Source organism: Colletotrichum higginsianum, chromosome 10 (genome assembly GCF_001672515.1).
Source record: "Colletotrichum higginsianum IMI 349063 chromosome 10, whole genome shotgun sequence".
Classification (NCBI taxonomy): Eukaryota; Fungi; Ascomycota; class Sordariomycetes; order Glomerellales; family Glomerellaceae; genus Colletotrichum; species Colletotrichum higginsianum.
The window spans coordinates 2,162,818-2,182,963 of NC_030962.1; the positions used below are offsets into that span (position 1 = coordinate 2,162,818).

General features: G+C 56.8%; 6 protein-coding genes across 6 annotated transcripts; 2 read left to right on the top strand and 4 right to left on the bottom strand.

Moving 5' to 3' along the window:
* Nucleotides 1–1,399: 1,399 nt before the first annotated feature.
* On the bottom strand, nt 1,400–7,791 carry CH63R_14130 (uncharacterized protein; the record flags this gene model as incomplete). The annotated part of the gene is made up of 4 exons (XM_018309104.1): nt 1,400–6,849; nt 6,904–6,991; nt 7,052–7,586; nt 7,745–7,791. The coding sequence occupies 4 exons, from the start codon at nt 7,789–7,791 to the stop codon at nt 1,400–1,402; spliced, it is 6,120 nt and encodes a 2,039-aa protein (XP_018151422.1).
* A 2,653-nt stretch (nt 7,792–10,444) lies between these two features.
* On the top strand, nt 10,445–10,832 carry CH63R_14131 (uncharacterized protein; the record flags this gene model as incomplete). Its single annotated transcript, XM_018309105.1, has 2 exons — nt 10,445–10,679; nt 10,741–10,832. The coding sequence occupies 2 exons, from the start codon at nt 10,445–10,447 to the stop codon at nt 10,830–10,832; spliced, it is 327 nt and encodes a 108-aa protein (XP_018151423.1).
* Nucleotides 10,833–11,633: 801 nt separating this feature from the next.
* On the top strand, nt 11,634–12,514 carry CH63R_14132 (Flavin-nucleotide-binding protein; the record flags this gene model as incomplete). The annotated part of the gene is made up of 2 exons (XM_018309106.1): nt 11,634–11,700; nt 11,769–12,514. The coding sequence occupies 2 exons, from the start codon at nt 11,634–11,636 to the stop codon at nt 12,512–12,514; spliced, it is 813 nt and encodes a 270-aa protein (XP_018151424.1).
* Nucleotides 12,515–12,853: 339 nt separating this feature from the next.
* Nucleotides 12,854–14,700, bottom strand: CH63R_14133 (Spermine/spermidine synthase; the record flags this gene model as incomplete). The annotated part of the gene is made up of 3 exons (XM_018309107.1): nt 12,854–13,258; nt 13,312–13,624; nt 13,673–14,700. 3 exons carry the CDS (start codon nt 14,698–14,700, stop codon nt 12,854–12,856), a joined length of 1,746 nt encoding a protein of 581 aa, XP_018151425.1.
* A 1,124-nt stretch (nt 14,701–15,824) lies between these two features.
* CH63R_14134 (Mandelate racemase/muconate lactonizing enzyme domain-containing protein) lies at nt 15,825–17,243 on the bottom strand (the record flags this gene model as incomplete). The annotated part of the gene is made up of 2 exons (XM_018309108.1): nt 15,825–17,021; nt 17,085–17,243. The coding sequence occupies 2 exons, from the start codon at nt 17,241–17,243 to the stop codon at nt 15,825–15,827; spliced, it is 1,356 nt and encodes a 451-aa protein (XP_018151426.1).
* Nucleotides 17,244–18,142: 899 nt separating this feature from the next.
* Nucleotides 18,143–18,631, bottom strand: CH63R_14135 (Integral membrane protein; the record flags this gene model as incomplete). Its single annotated transcript, XM_018309109.1, has 1 exon — nt 18,143–18,631. One exon carries the CDS (start codon nt 18,629–18,631, stop codon nt 18,143–18,145), a length of 489 nt encoding a protein of 162 aa, XP_018151427.1.
* Nucleotides 18,632–20,146: the final 1,515 nt, after the last annotated feature.

The following is a 20,146-nucleotide window of genomic DNA, read 5'->3' on the forward strand; positions in this document are numbered from 1 at the left end:
CCACGTTGCGATGATGAGGGCATCAAGCCAAACCAAAAAGGTCCACCCAGTTCGGACACCTCTTTTCGTACTCTTTCCTCAACTTATTATGGCTATGGTATGTACAATGGGTAGACGAACAGGAAAAGCAAAAAGACAGTCATGCGTTTAGGGCGGCCCGCTGCTTATATCAAGCATTCGTTATGTCTCTCAAGGATCCTGACAGTTCTCCCATTTGTCACAAAGCAGCTTCTGACGGCACTCTTCCTCTCTCTTCCTTCTCCAAATTTTCAGGATAGTGAGACGCCACTGGGTGTATGGCACATGTATTCTATTCCTTCCTGTCAGTATGAGAGTTCATTTCGCGCCGAATACTCTCTGTCGGGGGAAAAAGAGGGGGGTTATTTTCTCGTCCGCATCCAGAAAGTGCGGGTACTACTCTTTTATTCGTCTTGTCCCTTTCCGCTTCTTTGTCTCCCTTCGGCGGGAAGGATGGCCGGATACTACTAGGTTGCCGTCGCTATTCCAATAATGCATGGGGTTTGTGGTACAAAGCAGAATAGGGACGGTCTTGGGCACCTACCTACCTTAGGGTGTCGGGGTTCTTGTCAAATACAGCAAGGATAGTTGCAGCAGGTTGATGAGCGCAGCATAGAGGATGATAAGGGATGACGATTGAGAAAGGAGAATCGCACATAGCCTTGGTGTTGAGGAATGCATCACTTTTGGGGTCTCCCAAACTCTCCAGGTTAATTGACCATCTTGTGCACGCTCATTGATAGCAGCAGCCGCCACATGCCGATATCACAGGGCTTTGTAACCCGTCTTGACGCGAATACTTGCGGCTGACTACCTGGAGCTAGGGGTTTTACATCGTTGGCAACATCAGGTTTTTTTTGCTCACATAATTGCCACAGGGCGGCTGTGGAAATCATGTATCATGCAAGCTGGAAAAAACCTGACATTTTATTTTGATCTGACATGAGATACCTCTGACGACGGATTAATCTGGAGAAACAAGAGACTCCCGGTTCTTTCGCGACGCTGGTAGCAGCAAGTGAATGGCTGGCTCTGCTGGGAAAGAGAGCCCTCATTAGATAGATAGTCCGTATATGTAGCAAGTAGCTGAGATGAGGGACAATCTGGAAAAAAGGGGGGGGTATCCAGGGGGGTGGAATTGTGACCTAAAACGAAGGATAGGGAAGGGAAAGAGAGAAACCGCATTTTGCTGAAACAAGAGAAATGAATAGTTGACACTACTGCGGTGTGTGCGCGTCAAGGTCGAACGAAAGCCAAGGCTATCTAGAGACCTTTTCCCTCGTACATGGTCATCATTCCTTCTGTCGCCTGGTACGCCCTCAGATCCTACCGACCGAGTCATCTAGGTGAGATATCCCTCCCCCCTGAATTCGTGCTTATTTCAATAACGAAAGACGACCTTGGAGACTGGCGGCTTAGCCGCGCCCTCGAGCCAGTCGCGTCCGCCGCCACGCGGCGTCACGCGGCGCAGCTCGGCGCCATAGAAGCGATTCCACATCACCTGACCGTCGAAGCTGACGAGAGCCGATAGCGACGAAGACGCCTCCGTCTTGGCGCGCTTGATGCGCAGACGGCGGGACTCGGGGTCCTCGGGCTTCATAGGCGCTGCATCGTGGGCATGGATGCGAGGTTTGGTCGCCGGGATCCACATGATGCCTGTGTCCTTGGGAACCGTGACCATGGGAGCGGACCAGAGAGGGGTGGAATGGGAAGTCGGCATGGGGTTGACGGGCTCTTCTTCGGGGGCGCAGGAGGCGGGTTGCTCGACGGGGCCCGGTGATGATGTGCTGAAGAAAACTGGGTTGGCAACGGCGGGATCGCGGGTCGTAGTCTCGATTGCGGAGCCTGCGAAGGCTGGGTGAGAAGCGGCAACGTTGAACGACAAGGCCATGGCGTGATTCAAAGCCGCAGTCCATTCCGCGGGGGTAGTCTCGTTGCGGACGAGATGCAGCAAAGGAACGGAGCCGACGGCCTCATTCGAAGAGGCACCCCATTCGGCGGGCGCGGCCTTGGTGCGACGAAGGGGCTCCAACTGCGGCGCTGCCTGGGCCGGCTGGGGCATCTTGTCATCGGAAGGATCCCACCAGGTCGCCTTCTCGACGGGGACTTCGGGAAGCGGCTCGAAGTCAGAAACGGCCCCTTCATCATCAGATCTCGTTGATGCGGTGTCCAAAGATGGTGTTGAGCGGCCCGAAGAGCCGGCCTCGAGTGGTGAGCGGGGTCCGACTGAGGACAGGGACATCCAGTTCTCGACGCGAACCACGGCAGGAGTAAAGGCCCAGAGGCTGGCTGACATGAGCTGTGGAAGCTCCTCAGACGTCATCCTGGCACCTGAAGGCATGCGGAAGCCGATGGGTTCGGCTGATGTTGTCCTAAAGCAGGTGCGCTTGTGACCAGGGTCGAAGAGACCGGCGGACTCGGTGTAGACGACGGCAGGCTGAGCAGCCCACAGCGTCTTGGCCGCCCGATATTGCGGCTTGCTCCAGAGAGGGCCGGCCGTCTTTGGTGCGGGCCTCTTCACCGGTGGGCTCCAGAGGGCGGAGCTGTGGATAACGGCGGGCTCTGGGAGATGCTCGCGGACGCGGGGGGCAGCTGTCATCTTCTCGACGTAGCCTCTCCACAAACGAGCGTCGGGCTGCGGTAGACCTATCGCCATGTGGGTGATGACGAGGGTCTTTGGCTCAGGGTTCCAGAGAGGCGACACAGGCGCTGGCGCGGCGGATATGGTCTCCGGCGCGGCGGCGACGGTAATGACCATGCTGTCGTGTTTTGTATCCTCGTCGCCGGCGGCGGCCCTTTCGTCCTCGGAATCTTCGTATTCCGACTGCGAGAGCTCTGAGATGTACTCCTCCACGAAAGAATCAGGGCGGTATAAAGCCGGTTGGGGGAGAAGGCTGTTCTTGGAAGGCACCTGGTCAGACTGCAAGAGGCTGGCAATTTCCCAGAGGGTGGTCTCGTCGAAGCCGTCGTCACTGTCGTCGTCGTCGTCCTCCTCTTCTTCAATGTCAGAAACTTGGTCGTCACCCTCTTCCTCGTCGTCGTAGTCGTCAAAGAAGGAAGAAGAGTATTCTGCAGATTCGAGCTGCTTTGCGCGAGCTTCCAATGCGGCACGAATTGCTGATCCACCAGTTGACATAGTACCGGGCATAGCCATCAACAAGTGACTGGGCTGCGGCTGTACTGTCGCAGTGTCTGACCTCTCGCCCCAGGGGAACTGGAAGATGCCGAGGGTGCCACGCTTGTCGGGGAGCGGCTGAGGGCTCTCGAGGATGTCGGGGAGGAGGGTAACGCGCTTGCTTCGCCTCGGTGGTCGCTGCGTGACGGGACGCGTCTGGGGTTTGGGAGCTTCAGGAACCCACGATACACGCCACAGTCCCGAGGTGAAGCGCAGCTTTGCAGCAGCGGTGTGATCGGGTTGCCAGAGTTGCGAGCTCGAGATATTTAGGGGACAGGAGACTTTGCGCGTCGCAGGGCGAACGGAGGAGGGGCCAGGCAGGGCGTCAGCATCGCCGCTCGGGGAAGACGACGTAGTCGCGACATTGTGGTGTGCCGGAGCCCAAAGCAGCGGCGGCTGCTCGCGCTCAAAATAAACTGGCGAGTCGGGTTTCCATAGGCCTTCCGATAGTGCGGCTCGCTCGTTCGGCACGACCCTCCTCGCGAACATCTGAGCGTCATCGGGGTCGGCGTCGGACTCGTCGGTGTCCGGTGGGGTAGGACTTCCCAGCTGCAACGCCGCGGCGCTCAAGGGCGCCTTTGAGACAGACAAGAAATTGAGGTTTCGCTTTGCCAATAGTTCGGATGCATTTTCCATGTATTCCGTTTGAGCGTCCGCCAACCGCTGTTCCCAGAGGCTAGTGCGCTTGTCGTTGTCATTGCTCTGCGACGAGATGGACGAAGCGCTTCTCAGGTCCTCGTTGGACGGCTTTCCGCTACTTCCCATCCGGGCGCGACGGGAAGCTCGCCGGTCTAATGCAATGTTGTTCCGCTGGGGGATCTCTTGAAGTGTCACATCGTTGCTGGGAGCGGCTTGCAAGTCCACAGATGTGGGAGCGTGTTGCGAGTTGCGGACCGAAGTCGTTCCAACTGTAGACAGGGAGTTGCGACTGAGACCGTGCTGCATCTCGTGCCACTGGTTCTCTTGCTGCCCCATTTCAGCTTCCAAGGACTCGAGCAAGCGAATCCTCTGTCCCTCGCTCTCGTACGAGTCCCTGTTGGGCTCCTCGAGCTTCTTGAGCTGCGCCTGGATCATTTCGTACGCATGCTGCGGCGACTCCAAGGGTGAAGGCTCAGCAGCGTGCATCACAACGGCAATCTTCTTGACGGGAGATCTCAATCGAAGAGGCATCGGCGGGGGCTGTCGGCGCGACTGCACCTTCTCCTTGCGCTCGGAAAAGGTGATGCTCTCGTCGCCGATGCGGCGATGCCAGTGGGCACCGCGGTTGGCGACGTCCACGTCGGGGAGATCCACAGGGCTTTCGCGCGCCGGCGGGACCTCGGCATCTCTCTCGTGTTCCATGGATGCGTCAAGCATAATCGTCATGACCTCCTTGCCGTCATTGTGGCTGATCATAGACAGGTCCCGGGGGTTGCGCTCGTCACGCGGCTGAATCCACGTGGGCTTGGGCATGTGCGTGACCTCCTGGATGTTCACCGCAGCAACGGGCGAGTGGATGGATCCCCAGTTCGTGGTAGTCTCCTCGTCGCGTGTCCTCGCAGTTCTCGCTTCACTGAACTCGGAGAAGCTGGGGTTGCGTATAGGAATGATGGGCGATGACTGGCGCTTGGCTCCGTCATACAACACATTGCCTTGGAGGCCATCGTTCATCGGAAGAGTGGGAATCCAAGACTCGTGTTCGTCGGGTCTGCCGGTAATGACCGAGGTGTCGACACTGAACTTGGACGTGAAGCGAGGCGGTATATCCGGGAGGACAGCTTCCTCGATCTCAAGGATGCTTTGAGTACGAATAGAGGTCTTGGTCGAACGATCAGACTGCTTCGACTGGTCACGGCTACTTTCCGAATCCCATGCATCCTGAGCCTCATTGATCAGATTGCTCACTGGCTTGTAAACCGAAGGAACAACAGGCATATCGGGGACGGGCGTTCTGGGCTTGCCTTCCGCGCCCGCATTGCCCAGTGCGCCGGGAAAGAATAGAACCATTTTTTCGTCAAACGTCATGCTTTTGGTATCGTTGGGCAGCGCCCGTACGGGGTGGCTACCGGCGCTCTTGGGTGGCGGCGGCAGAGGCGGCAGTTGAGTGGGACTTCCAGGGTTTGACATCAAGATGGATTTTCTACTGATGATCGAGCCGCCAGACTTGCTCCTTTTGTGGTTGGGAGAATTTTCGGCTGGGAAAATCTGGCGGTCTTTGCCCTGTTGTCTGGGAATAGGACGAGGTCGATGGACGACGGAGTTTGACGACTTGAGAGCTGGAGCAGGAGACTGAAACGGCAGAGGCGTCTTGGCGGACTGGCTCGTAGCTCCCTGGATGATGCTCTGCACCGCCGTGGGGTCGTTGTACCGGATGTTGTTGACAAATAAGACAGTCTGCTCCTGGGGGACAGATGGATCCTTGGCCATAGGTCTCATGGTCATCGCCCTCGGATGAGATGGCAGGCCGCCAGTCGGCCGGCGTTGCAAAGTACCACCCGGCGGTGTCTTGGGTGACAGCGGCTTTTGTCTGGACGGCCGGATTGTGGGGTCTACTACGGTTTGTATGGGCCAAGTCGGCGGGAGATCCGGCTTCTTGGGCGACATCGAGCGAGCGGCGCTTTTGGGCGGAGGTACCAGGGCAACCTGTGGCGACATAGGCTGGGTAGTGGTCGCAGGGGACGTTTCTCTTGCGGATCGACCGAGCGTCTTTGGGCTTAGCAACTCCTCTACGATGGGTTCGATCGTCAACCGTTCCACCGTCTCGAAGGGGCTCAGGGGTCGTTCAGGCCGCGGTGGGCGAGGCGGCAAGACGTTGGACATGGAGATCGCTGGCGGGGGCGTGACCGGCCTTGGCCCCTGTTTCTCCGGCGGTTGGTAACTCTCGGGTATATGTCTAGGAGACCTGCGTCGAATTTCCTCGACTCCGGGAGATAATTGAGCAGACGAAGTTGTTGCCGGGGGATTCGACATCAGTCCAATGGATCTGAGTTGCTGGGGCTCCACCGGAACCGGGGTTGAGGCCGAAGCCACTTCTTTCCGCTTGCCGCTCTGAGCTCTCTTGAGAGTCTCCTCTGGCGTGATAGCAGGAGGTTTAGGAGCGGGACGGTGGGCGTTGAAGGTGTTGGAATTCCGTTGCATGGTCAGGTCGTTGCCCCTCCTTTCTCTGTCGTTCCTTGCGGCAGTGGCGAGGTCAACCGTGGCAATCTTACTGAAGGGGTTCTGTTCCCCGGTTTCCTGGAGGATCGGGTTGGAGATAGCCTTCTTCATGCTCAAGCCCGGCCCGATCTTGTCAAATATGCTCCTCTTGTTCAGAATACCGGGCTTCACCTCGGCTCTCCTGCTTTCCCTGACCGGGGCTGTCTGTGCACGGGTCGGTGGAAACAGCTGGCCCTGAACAGGAACGCCGCCAACTCCTATATTGGCCTGGCCCGGTACGGAGCCGGCGATGGTAGGCAGGGCGCCTCCAACTCCTGCCATGAAGCCTCTTGGCTGGTTAAAAGTTGTGACGGTGGTGATCGTGCCGGTTTTGAGGTCCTCGTACTGCGATGGTGGATGGTCGGTGTCTGAGGTTGAAATGTCTCTGCTGGCACTAATATCACGCGGCGACTGCGCATCTGGATGAATAGGGTTCTTCTGCCGAGGAGGCAGCAATATCCCAATGTTACCCGTAAGGATACCTGCGAGTGGTTAGCCAAGCAACCAATGCGGCGACCCACGTCGTCCCAACGTACTGAGGAGAATCGACAGGCCGGTAGCAGGGAGGGCAGTCCTGAAGAGTAACTCGATTGTGTCAATGCCCAGGAGTAGAGGAATGCTTGTCTACGATTGCGTCGCATGGTCAGCACTCCGAAGCACCAGCTCGGCGAGGCAATTACTCACTGCGGTCCAAAGACCTAGGGCTCCAACAGTCCACATGGTGGCCTTCTTGATTTGCACGGTCGTGATGTCGATGGAGTTGGCTCTGAAGGCGAGCATGCCGACCACAGCAAAGTCGGTGACCATAACGACAGCTCCGATGGCCAACACATCGTTCCTAGCTACGCAGACGGTGGCGATTTGTGCCTTTTGGAATCCAACAAAAACAGCACCCAAGACGAAGCGCACGCCGAGGACGGCCTGGTACACCATAGTGCCAACGGGCGCGGCGGCGTTTGCGTTGATGGCCCATAGGAGGAACTGTTCGAGGGCAACGCGTGCTAGTTGATCGAAGATAGAGGTAAAAATTACGGCGATTTGGCACCCGGAGATCGAGGTCGGATCGATGGTGAGGGCGGCAAAGTCGATTTGAGCCCACAGGGCAGAGGATACAAGGAATGTGATGAGGACCAGCCTCAGACCGTCCCGAAGGATTTTTGATCCATGGCCCTTTGCTAAAGGAAAGACGAAGGGCGTCGCGGCTTGGATAACGATGCCACTGTTTTGCTGTAGTGTTAGCCCAAGTGTGCCCTCCTCATCCCATAATTTTCTGCCTCTTTCTCCATGCCCCCCACTAACGTCCCATGTGTACCACAAACTCCGACTCTTTTCAACTTCAACTTCAACGACGGAAGGATGGATGGATGGGCGACTGACAAGGTAAGGGCGGCGATCAATGCCTGGACGATTCCTGGAATGAGCATTTTTGTTCGTCGGGGCCGCGGGCCGGCCGGGGTAGAATGAAGAAAACCCAGTCAATGGGGGAGGGAGGATGTTGTAGGAATAAAATCTTAGGAAAGAGAACGAATCATGGTGAGAATGCCGTCGCAATATGGTAACATTCGACGATTAACCAGAAATGAACATGGCAGGAAGAAGACCCCAAGAGGTGGCAGATAGATGGTATGAAGGAGAGTGTGGGATGGAGTTAAGAGTTTAGACCACGCGCCGTAAAGCGAAGTTAGGCGGCGGTTCTCTCTCGATCGTCTTCGAAGTTCGGGGACGCAAGAGAGTGGAGTGGAGACGGGGCACGCGGACAACAGGCGAAGAGGGAATAAAGCTAGAGGAACCGGCAGAAGACAACCAAGGCTATCTACTTACCACATACCTTGGTATGCAGTATCAAGGGGGGGCGTGTGTGCAGACCCTGACAGCAAGCCCACGACGGGACAGACGCTGGTCTTGATCTTGTGGTTGCGTCTGCGTCTGGGCCAGCCGCGCGCGCGCTGCTACGGGATGGATAACCTAGAACAAGAGGCCTCAGTCCTCGGTCTCCAGTCCTCACAAGGTCATTACTGGTACGGGATCCTAGGTAGAGAGAGAGAGAGAGCAGCCCAGCCAGGTGTCACCTTGTGGCAGGACAGGGGCTCGTCGGCCAATCCCAACCTCGGAACCGAAATACTGTACGTAAGTACCTGGTCGGCGAAGTTATATCACTGATGTGCCTCTGGTTCCTGTTTCCTGAACAGTGAAGGCCCGATAGAGACGACTGAGAGATATTGGGAGAGAGAAATAGATGAAGAACGGGTCTCAAACCGGCCGAGGGGGCAGGGTACTGTGTGAGATCTCTTGATGCGTCGTTCATGCCGGCAAAGATCAGGGGCCGTGATTGGGTTGGCCGCAAGGCTGGCAGGGGGGATCGACCTTGTTCTCTCCACCCTAACGCCGTGGCGTGCGTCGACTCAGTTTCAGTGTCGAAACCCGCCATGTTCGGGCATGGAGGAGTGGTCCAGGGCACGCAGACTTCTTACTCTCGACCCGCCTTCCATCTTTGCTTTCTGGTCTTTGCCTCTTTTTGTGTTCTTTGCGGCGGGTCAGTGCCCTGTGCCTGTGTCCCGTGCTGTGTCGTCGGAACAGGGCCGACCGTCAGACCGTTTGTGGAACGTGGGCTACCCCCCTCTCTGTACTTAGCTTGGTGGAGGTAGGTAGGTAGTCTGGAACGACTTGGAATCCTAACCAGGTACAGCAAACGCGTAGCCATGTGTTAGCAAGTTCCGTGACCTGCCGTCACCAATGGTGGAAATATATCCATCGTACATGGGCGCCCAAGCATACGGACAGGCTCACACGACCAATTGTTAAATGGCAGAAGGAATGCGGTGGCCGCGCCGATTTGATGCTTGCCGAAGGTCGTAAAACAGGTGCCCGCTTCCAAATGAGGGGTTGAAGGGGGGGGGATAAAGTAAATAGAATACAAAAGGTACTAGCATGCAGCGTTTCTCGCATCAGCATCCGCTCTGGGTAAGGCCAATTCAAGGAGAAGACAGGTTCGTTAAATTCGACAATCGTTCCCTGGTCTTTGAGGGCGTGCAACTCTCCTGGTTCGGCCCGGTAAATGGAACAAAAGCGAATCGAACGGTCTGCCCCCTGAAGTCATCGTCTTCTGGTAGAGCCCACGCCTCCCCTCGGTCCAGAGCGAGATGACATGTGTTTGCATCATGCACCAAGGCACCTCGTCCTCGTCGTCAGTGTCGAAGCACATATCCCAGCGGACGGGGCCCTATGGTATGTAAGAGAAGAGGAAATAAGGTACAGCCAGCTAAGATGACGGAATCAGATGGCGGATACAGGGAAGAAGCCGGTGGCGCCAGGGGAAGTTCTCCAGCCGCTCAGACTTGGGACCGAATAGATGGACAACCTCCAGAGGAGGGGCGTGTGGGTAGGAGTGTGAGTGACACACGGAAAGAAAGCGAGGAGAGAGAGACTGAAAGACTGAGAGACTGAGAAAGAGAGGCAGAAAGAGGGTTTCTCGGCCAGTTGCCCGAACGAGAAAAGTCGTCCCTGAGATTTGTCAGGGGCTTGGATGCTTCTTGGCGCGCCTCCCGCAGTGGAGTGCGCTGGCGAGGGTGCCCCTGTAAGAATTGGCCGGCAGCCACGAGGACAACTCGGGGCTCTGACTTCTGCAAGCCACACTTTGGCACTGATGCACTGATGCACTGACTGATGCTCGGGTTCTTACCTTGGGAGATAACTACTCCATACGCTGGTAGATAAGGTACCTTACTTCATACGCAGTACGTATAGCCTCTAAGATTCCTTCTTGGCTACCTACCTGCCTGCTTAAGTACTTATCTCAGTCCAGCTTCGAAGAAGGCTAAGCGAATAAGCCTTGGCCGCCCAGCTGTCGTGCGTTTCGGCTGCTACCGAATCCGGCCAGAGACCAGGCACGTACGAAAACCTGCCTTCCTACCGACCTACCCATCTGCACGTGTGCTACCAATCCTATCGTCACATCACGACTCTTTGACTCTGTTGTTTCTGTTGTTTCTACCGTTCCTGCAAATACTTTTGTTTCCTTACTTTGCTCATACTCGGGACCCCTTCTGAAGACCGCTCTGGACTTGTTGGTTTCCCACAATGACGCCCGTTGGCCGGAAGACGACGGCCGCATCTGCATCCTTTGCTGTTCGGCGACGGCCCACTGATAGGACAACCTGTAGGGTAAGACGTTCTCGACACCTGATCCACACGATGGCCAAGTTCGCCGTCAAGAACACTTACCCACCTACCTGCCCTGAGGCGGCACGCGGCCAGACAATGGCAACTTCAGTCTTGATCGGCAGTGTTCAAGGTTCAGGAAGCATTGGCTGGCGTAAGAATAAGCCTGGGCCTCGACGATGTGCTCTTGAGCTCGTAAACTCACACTCGAGCAGGCTTTGAGCCATCGACAACCTTCTGCCAACCTTCTGCCTACTCTTGGACGGGCATTGACGTCGAAATTGCCCTACGCTGGCTCCTCATGTGACGGGTGCTTGACGCAGTGTCAAAAAATCAGCTCACAATTTTAAGTTGGAGCTGTAAATCAGGTAACAGGAAGAATTCCGGGCTTCTTACGAGCCACAGGGGGCCGACGAACGCATCTACGCGTCTACACACTCAGACACTATACCTAACTTAATGTGACTTAACATGGCGAAACGGTGAGGTAGTCCTCGAAGTTCAACAGGCCTTACATGGATGGCTTTTGACCACTGCAATCTCGGCACGATGTGTGTCATTGACTCTGGCCGTGGGCCTGCCTAAAGGGGAATCAGTAGTTTGGGAGGACGTTGGGCGCCCTCGTCGTCGAGGTTTCCCAATAAGTCTGACGTTCCGGCGAGGAGCAACGTCGGCCGGGCCGGGAACCAGATTATGCAACCACCCTCGTCCGGCAGTTCCGCTCTTCGCCCGACCACTAACACATTACGTCTCCTCCTACAAAACAGGCGTCGCAGAACACGTGCTGCATTCCCATGTTGGCCGCTCGCCGTGCCGTGTCGAGCCCCCCATCGGCTCAAACTTCTCACCCCTCTCATTACTGGAGCCGGTCCCGACGATACCCGCCACCGGCACCATGATCCGGTCCGATCCTCCAATGAGTCAAATCTGCAGGCGCGATGGGCGTAATTGGCGGTGTCTAGTCTTATCGTGTCATTATCCTGATGTTGACATTCGAACCACCAAGCATATAAAGCGTACATTTGTTTTCGGTATCAGTTTTAAATCACAACCTTTGCGATAGTAATACATTCTTCATCCCGCCAGCGTTTCTCATCAGATTGCCACCATGCCTCATATTGAGCTCGAGTATCCTAAACAGCCCTATAGCACCGTCAAGCGCTATAACAACCGTGGTAAGTTAACCCCCTCCCTCGAATCTCGAGTGACATTTCTCCAGGACTGATAGCCTGCCCCCAAAAAGCGTCCTATGCCCTTCGCACAATCCACACAATTATAAACACCAGCCCCATCCTCCACGTCTCCTTCAACTCCCCCAGCTCATCGTTCCCCACCATTCTCCCCATGCTCGGGCAGATGGGCTCCTTCGCCCGTCCCTCCGCCGACGAGGGCGACGTTCTCGACCTGTACCTGCACGGCTACGTCTCGTCCCGCATGGTCAACACCTCGCGCCAGCCCTCGTCCGAGACCCCGGGCCTCCCCGTATGCATTGCGGCATCACACCTCGACGGCCTAGTCCTCGCCCTGACCCCCAATTCACACAGCTACAACTACCGTTCAGCTGTACTCTTCGGACACGCCTCCGTCGTCGAGGACCCGGACGAGCGGCTGTACGCCATGGAGCTCATCACCGACAGCGTCGTGCCCAGTCGCTGGGAGAACTCCCGCGTGCCGCCCAACCGGGCCGAGATGTCGTCGACGAGCGTGTTGAAGGTGAGGATCGCGACGGGGAGTGCCAAAATCCGTGAGGGCCCGCCGGGCGACGAGAGGCACGATAAGGAGGACGGCGACGTTGTCGGGAGGGTGTGGACGGGCGTTGTACCGGTGTATCAAACACTTGGGCAGCCTGTTTCCGGACCCTACAACCGGGTGGACAACGTTCCCGGTTACTTGAAAAGGTTTGTGGAGCATTCGAATGAGTCGGCGCGGGAGGTGGCTGTTGAAACGGCGACGAGAAGTGCGGTCAAGAAGCGCGATGAGGACGAGTAAGAGCGAGTGACACATTGGAACTTGGCAAAGGTGACGGAGGAAACCCGTCTTTGACCGGTGAGGAGAATCACAGGTTCAGCGCGGGGACTGCAGCCCATGAGCTCTTTTTTCTCCTCTCTTCTCTTTCTTCTCCTTGATTAGAACCGAGCAGTAGTTGCGAGCGGAGTAGCCACTCTTGGTCCAATGTGATACACCACAGTGATGACTGCAGATCTTAGGATATGTACAGACGCAATCTCCTCCTAATGACATTGCTTTTCCATCCGACCCATGTGCATAGCGCCGCTTCCCTAGTACACACACCAACACACGCCAACACACACACATATATATACGAGCTTACCACATCTCCCAGATCTTGTCAGGCAAGACAATCCGCATGACCTCCCAGTGACCCAGCGCGCTCTTCTCGTGCCATTTAGTCAGCTGCTCGGTATTGTTGTTTGTCAGGATGCCAAAGTCGCCCTCGAGGAAGTGCTTGTCGAGGACCTCGTGGTAGGGCATCAGGAAGGCGCGGCGCGTGCGGCTGCCGAGGAAGTCGTCTTCGACGGGGGCCCGGAACTTGAGCTTGCCGCTCGTCTTCTTGCAGAAAATGACCATATTGGTGAAGTCCTGGCCGTCCTCGGCGATCTTCTCCTTGGTGGGGTGTTCCGACTCGCGGAAAATGCGGCACGAGGGAAACACTTGCTTGATGGTGTCGACAATGAGCTTCGGCGCCGGGTGAAGGAAGTCGCCGGCGTAGTTCTGGGTTGTGAGTCGAAAACCTCGAAGACGGGGGGGAACCTGTGACAACTTACAATAGCGATAGCGCCGTCGGGCTTGAGGAGCGAGTTTAGGCCCTGGAGGAACTCGAGGGTGAACAGCGGGACAGGCTCGGCCCCTCCGGTGAAGACATCGTGAACGATATAATCGAATCTGGCGTCAGGGTTATCGACGAGCTGACGCGTGTAGCTCACGGCGTCGGCGATAGCGGAAGTGTGGTTCAACGGCAGCTGAAAATACTTGGAGGCAAACTCATGCACGACGGGATCGATCTCAACAATAGTCGTGTCGACACCGTGAGCGACAAGAGCAGCCGGTGTCGTGCCGATGCCGAGACCGCTGGACTCGCTGGTCAGCCCCTTACTTGCACAGGTACAATAATCACACTCAACTTACATGTTGAGGGCCTTGGCTTCGCTGTCGGGCACCGCCTCCGCAGTCTTGACGAGCCGGACGGCCTCCAGCATCACGAACACGCCGTAGATGGGCTCCGCAACTCGGGGTCCCTTGTGCTTGACCCACTCGCCGCCGAGGAGAGAATGGTCGCATCGCATGACTCTGTAGCCGTGCTCTTCGCTCTCAAGAACTGAGACGTAGCCGGTGAGGGACTCCTTACGGTCCAGCAGGGTCCAGTTGCTGGCCTGCAGGGTGCTGTTGAGCGACGCGGACGCCATGGGTGTCAGGACATGCGTGTTCAACACGGCCGTGTGCAGGACAGCCGGGACGGCGAGAAGCAGCAGCTTGGACGGCGCATATACGGAGTACGCGGCAGCCAGAAGCGCCTCAAGACCGATTCTGGTCTGGAAGAAAGACCTGCCGATATACGTCTGCAGGTACTCTCCCGACCACTTCTCGACGAACTTGAAAAGCCCCCACGATCCCAGGCCAGGGCCTGCATCGGCAATGAACTTGGGCAGCTTCGAAAGGTCGGCCTTCTCGAGCTCAGTCGCCACGCAGCTCACCGAGATCACAATCAGGGGCAACAGCGTGGCGGCCTCCATGACCAGAGGGCCCCAGTATGCCGTGAGTGCACCGCTCGTCTGGTACAGGTAAAACTGGATGGCGGGAACCCAGAGGGCGAGGACAGGCAGCAGCTTGGCCGGGTGGAAGCGCAGAGAGCGGTTCAGAAACATGTTGCCGGCCCAGCCGAAGAAGCAGGCAACCATGACGAGCTTGGCATGATATATCGACGAGGGGATGGAGCCGTAGACGGGCGAGAGAGCCAGTTGCGAGACGTTGCTGTAGACGGCGGCGAGGGTGAGAAGAGTGGCCGACTTGAGGTACGCCGAAGCCTGCTTCTGGAAGAACCGGCCCTTGGTCTCGCCCTTTGCTTTGGCGGCAAGGCTCTTGAGCTCTTTTTCGAACCTCTCGGGCGTAAAGCCCTCAGGAGCGGCGGCGACTTTGGCTTTCGACTTTGGCGGCATCGTGGACAGATGATCCAGTGATGCTGGTTAGAGATTGTGGATGCTTGTGAGTGCAGCAAGTGAGCGAGCGAGTGAGTGAGTGATGGAATGAGTAAGTGAGTGAGCCCCGATGTCAAACGTAACCGAAGGTACAGGTACGAGATTAGGAGGTGGGAACAAGCAACGAGACACCGTTTAGTACAGACAGGTAGGTACTGCGAGAGATCCAAACGGACAGGCTAAAGTTGCATATCTGGCATCCAACAGCCTGCTATGGAAGCTCTGTGTTTTTCTTTCCCTTGGAGCTGCAGGACACTGGCGAGCCCAGACTTCAAAACAGGGTGACGATGCGACAGCGCTGTGGACGGAAGGTCTTTTGCTGCGTCCTGAAACGTCTCCTCAGCTCATCCTTCAATCTTTGGTCACTGGCCGGCTCAATTCTGGGTCCCTCATATGTGTGGCGCGAGCTATGACCTCGGCGTGGCTGAGATGTGGCTGCATAATGCGCGGTGCAGCATCACTCTGTATCTATTCTGTATCAAGGTCCTTTGCATCATCACCGTTACACCAAGAAGCATCGTGTTCGGACATCAACGTCCCCTCTCATTATTTCGTTATCGTGACGGGATAGAGAGCCTCTAAGCTCATACTATACAAGATGCCATCGTTGCCTTGCGGAATGGCTCCGGCAGCCAAACCCCCCCTTTTTTTGGTTGCAAAAAGCCAAGAAAATCAAACGCTAGTTGCCTAGGGACGGAACGCAGAACTATACTGCGCCGTAACAGGATGCCATCGTTGCCCTGCGGAATGGCTCTCTTTTGGCCAGACCCCCCTCTAATCTCATTTACTTCCAAGTAATGCAGTCCGCCTTGCCCATGCATAAGGATAGCCGTTATCTCTGGCTATACAGGATGCCATCGTTGCCCTGCGGACTGGCCTTCTATCCCTGGCCAGACCCCTTTCATTCCCATATCGTAAGTCCGTTACAAAGGACAGCCGGCGACTTGCCGGCCATACAGGATGCCATCGTTTCCCTGCGGACGAGCAACTAGATTTTCTCAAAACCCAAACTTTTTGCTCGACCCCTTGAAGAGAGTTCACGACAAGAGAGAGCGCGTGCGCGCGCGCCTCGTTGCCGTCCCTCTTTAGATCTTCTCTCCCTCGATGATGGGCTTGGCCTCGTCGCTGGTCCACCAGCTGACACCCGGCTTACCGGGGTAGCTGTACTGGTCCATGCTGTCGGCCTTCATCTCGACACTGTAACCAGGCTCCGTGGGGGTCTGGTAGTATCCGTCCTTGATGACGGAGGGGTTGAGGAAGTGCTCGTGGAGGTGGTCGACGTACTCGAGGACGGAGAGCTTGCCGCTGACGACGACATAGTCGATTGTGCTCAGGTGCTGAGTGTACTCGGGAAGACCGACACCACCGGAGTGAGGTACGATGGGTACGTTGTACTTCTTGGCCATCAGCAGGACGGCCAGGACCTCGTTGACACCACCCATGCGGCAGGCATCGATCTGGCAGATGTCGATGGCGCCCGACATGAGCAGCTGCTTGAAGACGACACGGTTCTGGCACATCTCGCCGGTGGCAACGCCGATACCGTAAGGCTTCAGGGCCTCACGGATGGCCTTGTGGCCGAGGATGTCATCGGGGGAGGTGGGCTCCTCGATGAACCAAGGCTTGAATTCCTTGAGCTCCTTCATGTACTCGATGGCTTCAGGCACAGACCAAACCTGGTTGGCGTCGACCATGAGGATGTTGCCGCTGTCGTAGCCAATGACCTCACGGGCGATGCTAAGACGCCTCTTGTCCTGCTCAACGCTGCTGCCAACCTTGAGCTTGAAGTGGCGGTATCCCTTGCCGAGCGTCTCCTGCAGCAGACCCTTCATCTTGTCCTCGCCGTAACCGAGCCAACCGGCACTGGTGGTGTAGGCCGGGACGGCACGGCTGTTTTCGGCATCCTTGATGCGCTGAGCCTTGGTGGGCTCCTGCTCCTTCAGAAGCTGGATGGCCTCCTCGGGGGTGATGGCGTCGGTGATGTAGCGGAAGTCGATGCAGGCGACGAACTCCTCGGGGCTCATGTCGGCGACGATGCGCCAGACAGGCTTGCCGAGAACCTTAGCCCACAGGTCCCAAATGGCGTTGACGACGGAGCCGAGGGCCAGGTGGATGACACCCTTCTCGGGGCCGATCCACCTCAGCTGGCTGTCGTTGACAAGGTATCTCCACGTCTTTCCCCAGTCGGAAACGAGATCCGACAGTTTCTTACCCTTGACTCTCTCGACGAGGTAGTCAATGGCTTTGCAAACAATGTCGTTTCCGCGGCCGATGGTAAAGGTCTGTGGAACGGGGCATATGAGCGACTATGCGATGCTGGTAGGCGCAAAGGGGGGTTGACTTACCATGCCGTGTCCAGAGTACTTGGAGTCAGTCTGGAGAATACAGTAGGCGGCAGAGTAGTCGCCAGCAGCATTCATGGCATCAGAGCCGGTCTTGTCCAGCGAGGTGGGAAAGCGCACATCGCGCGTCTGCCACCCCGTGATGGTGATGTCGAGGCTCATGGCGGCGGATTTGGGGGAAACAGATCGATAACAACGAAACAAGAGAACCGAGGAACCGGACCTAGCAGGAATTGAGAGATGAGGGTATCGTGACGACGGACACGGGGAGAGAGAGGGAGAGGGGGGGAAGGGGAGGGATGCGGGATAATGCTTTTGGGTGCTGACGGAGAGGAACACGAGACCCTTTATAGTGTCTATTGATGCTTTTCCTCCCCCCCACCTCTGCCAATGGCGTCCCGGCCTGGCCTGGCCGGCCACGGACTGCGACACTCGACTTTTCCATCTGTTGCTTTTACCCCGAGTCTGGAGTTGGACCGGAGGGGCAGCAAGATGAGGGGTGGGGAGACATTGGAGGAGGAGGGGAGGGAGGGGGAGGGGCATGCAGCGGAGAGGGGTCCTTTTGGTGGGGCATTGCACCAGGAGACAACCCGGCTTCGAGGCCGCTTGCCAGCGCCGGGGGTTGGCCTGGCCGAGCCGGCTTCGGACCATTGCTTTCGAGGCCTCTGATTGATGGAGAAATTCCTCCCTCGTTACGTCCAGCTCGGCCTCCACTTCCGCCCGCCAGACTTCTTAGGGCCGGTGACTGAACATAGCCGATGGGGTGAGCCGTCGCTTCCCCGGCATTCGGGGTTGATGGGTTGTGTGCCTGGTCTTGGCATCGCCTCCTGCGAGATCTGGCTGCGAGAGCAACTGGTGTACATAGCAATTCACTTTGGACGCGATATGCAATGGGCGGTTTTTCGTTGCCAAGAGCTTCTACATTCAGTGCATGTGTATGACGATGCGATATGGACGGCGTCGGCGAATAATCATCTTGGACGAAAGCATAGCATCCTACAACCCAGCCCTATGTCCTTCTAATCATCCAATCCGATGCATGTCTTGTAGGAATACAGCACCTAGACGGCCCTGACGGCCCCCAGGATCGCCAAGAAGAAGCACGCCCATGCAGGCACGTCGACGAGCAGAGTACGGGTTGTGTGGACCCCGAGCCACTTCTCCAGGTCCTCGGAGCTCCGGCCGTGGCTCTCATTATGGACGATGGCCCTGATAGGATACATGACCCACGGGACAAAGAGGTAGTGGGCGGCAGAGAGAACCGCACCAGCAACGTAGAAACGCGACGTGTTAGGCTTCCCCGTCACAGCGTTGGCGATGCCAAGGGCGGTAGACGTGGTGAAAAGCACCAGAACTCTCGGCAAGCCTGCGCGAAAGAAAGTATCGAAGTAGGCAGGTAAGATGCCGTCGATTTTGGATCTCGTCGTTGGGTGTAGGAAGTTCTGGAGGAAGAATTGCTGGTCCCAAGAGAAGCAGACCGAGAAGGAGGCCGTCACGAGGGGGGCGACTCTGAACAGAGTCATGGGGTCGAAAAACAGCTTTGAGGACATGGTTCGTAAGAGTTTCGGAAATAGCAGTGACTGATGCGTCCATGGGGGCTGTCTGTCTTTGGGCTCAGTGGCTCTCTATGGAGCTCTTATGTACATGAAAGTCGTTCGGAGATGCGGTTTCAGCACTCGACGAAATCCCCGAAGGATCCAGGCTCATTCGACCCTGGCTTAATGATGAAAGATAATCATCTGATGTCGGGAGGCGCGGCCCAATGACGGACACGGCAGACGAAGGCATCGGGTAAGATAGGGGGCGCACGACTTTCCCGGGACCGGCCGCCGTGTCGACATCTACCACCCCAGCATAGGACCGTCCGACTGCGTGAGCCGGTATCTTACGATGCCAAGCAATCCTCCAACATTGCGTCGATTTCGGCCGAGTTGGTGCAAGAGCGGACAGCCGGGGCGGACCAGAGCTTCTCAGCGTCCCGCAACGGGGCCGGATCGACAACAAGTGCAGTGCGGAGGTTGGGGGTACTCTATATCGCGAACAAGCCGAGTAGAGATGGGTTTCCGAGTGAGCACTTGCCTAGTAGCAGGCCAATGCCATACCGAAGACATGCTGGCTTCAGAGAAAGAGACAAACTGGGGGAGGGGCGCCCAAGTCGCCAAGCTTGTCAGCTTGTCCCGGATTTCCACGATATCGACGCTCATTGGCAAGGAACTCGCAGCCGAAGTGCTACCCAAAAACCTGAAGCCTATCTAGGATGCAAGAAATGCAGATGGGTTGGGAAGGGGGAAGGGGGAAGGGGGAAGGGGGGAGGGGACGGAAGACGGGCCACGGAAGTGGACAGTGGCGGAAAAGCAGGGTTGGGGAGGGAAGGATCTTTCCTCGGTTCCCTTTCTTTCCACGTGACATCAGCCAATTATTGTCCATTTTGGTGAAAGAAGAGAATCCAAATGCCGTTCAGCTAAGGCATTCCGAATAGAGAGGCGCGAATACACACCTACACTACCTACCAAAGATAGATCATCAGGGGAACCTACGCTGGATCGCTGGACTATCAGCATAATCGCCCTCGTCGACTGACAATCATGCCTGATCAGTCGGATTTCGTTCGTGCCCCCGTTTCTCTCTGTTCTCTCTCTCCTTCCCCAGACCACGTGCCGACAGACTCAATTTCGCGTCTTCTTATTTTGTCTTTGCGTTGTCCATGTCGTTGGGTACTCGCCCACCGACACTCCTGCAGCGAACCAACTTCACGTCTTGCCTTGACATGCAAGGACCTGTCATGTATTGGCGGCGGTCTTGGGCCTTGGACCGATGGAGACCACCGCTTCAACACCAACGCTTATCTGGTCCCGACTTCAACCTGATCCGACCCCCGTCGGTCCAATGCAGCCACGCGCCAGCCCGTCCTTCTCCCCCCTCCAACGCGTTCGATCTGCGAACGAGCATGAAGACTCCAATACAGACCCCCGCGATCTGGATACCCGCACCACCGCCGCAATGCACCCAGTGCAACTGTGTGGGTGCCACACTGCATCATCCCTGCCAGTATCTGAGCCTCGACC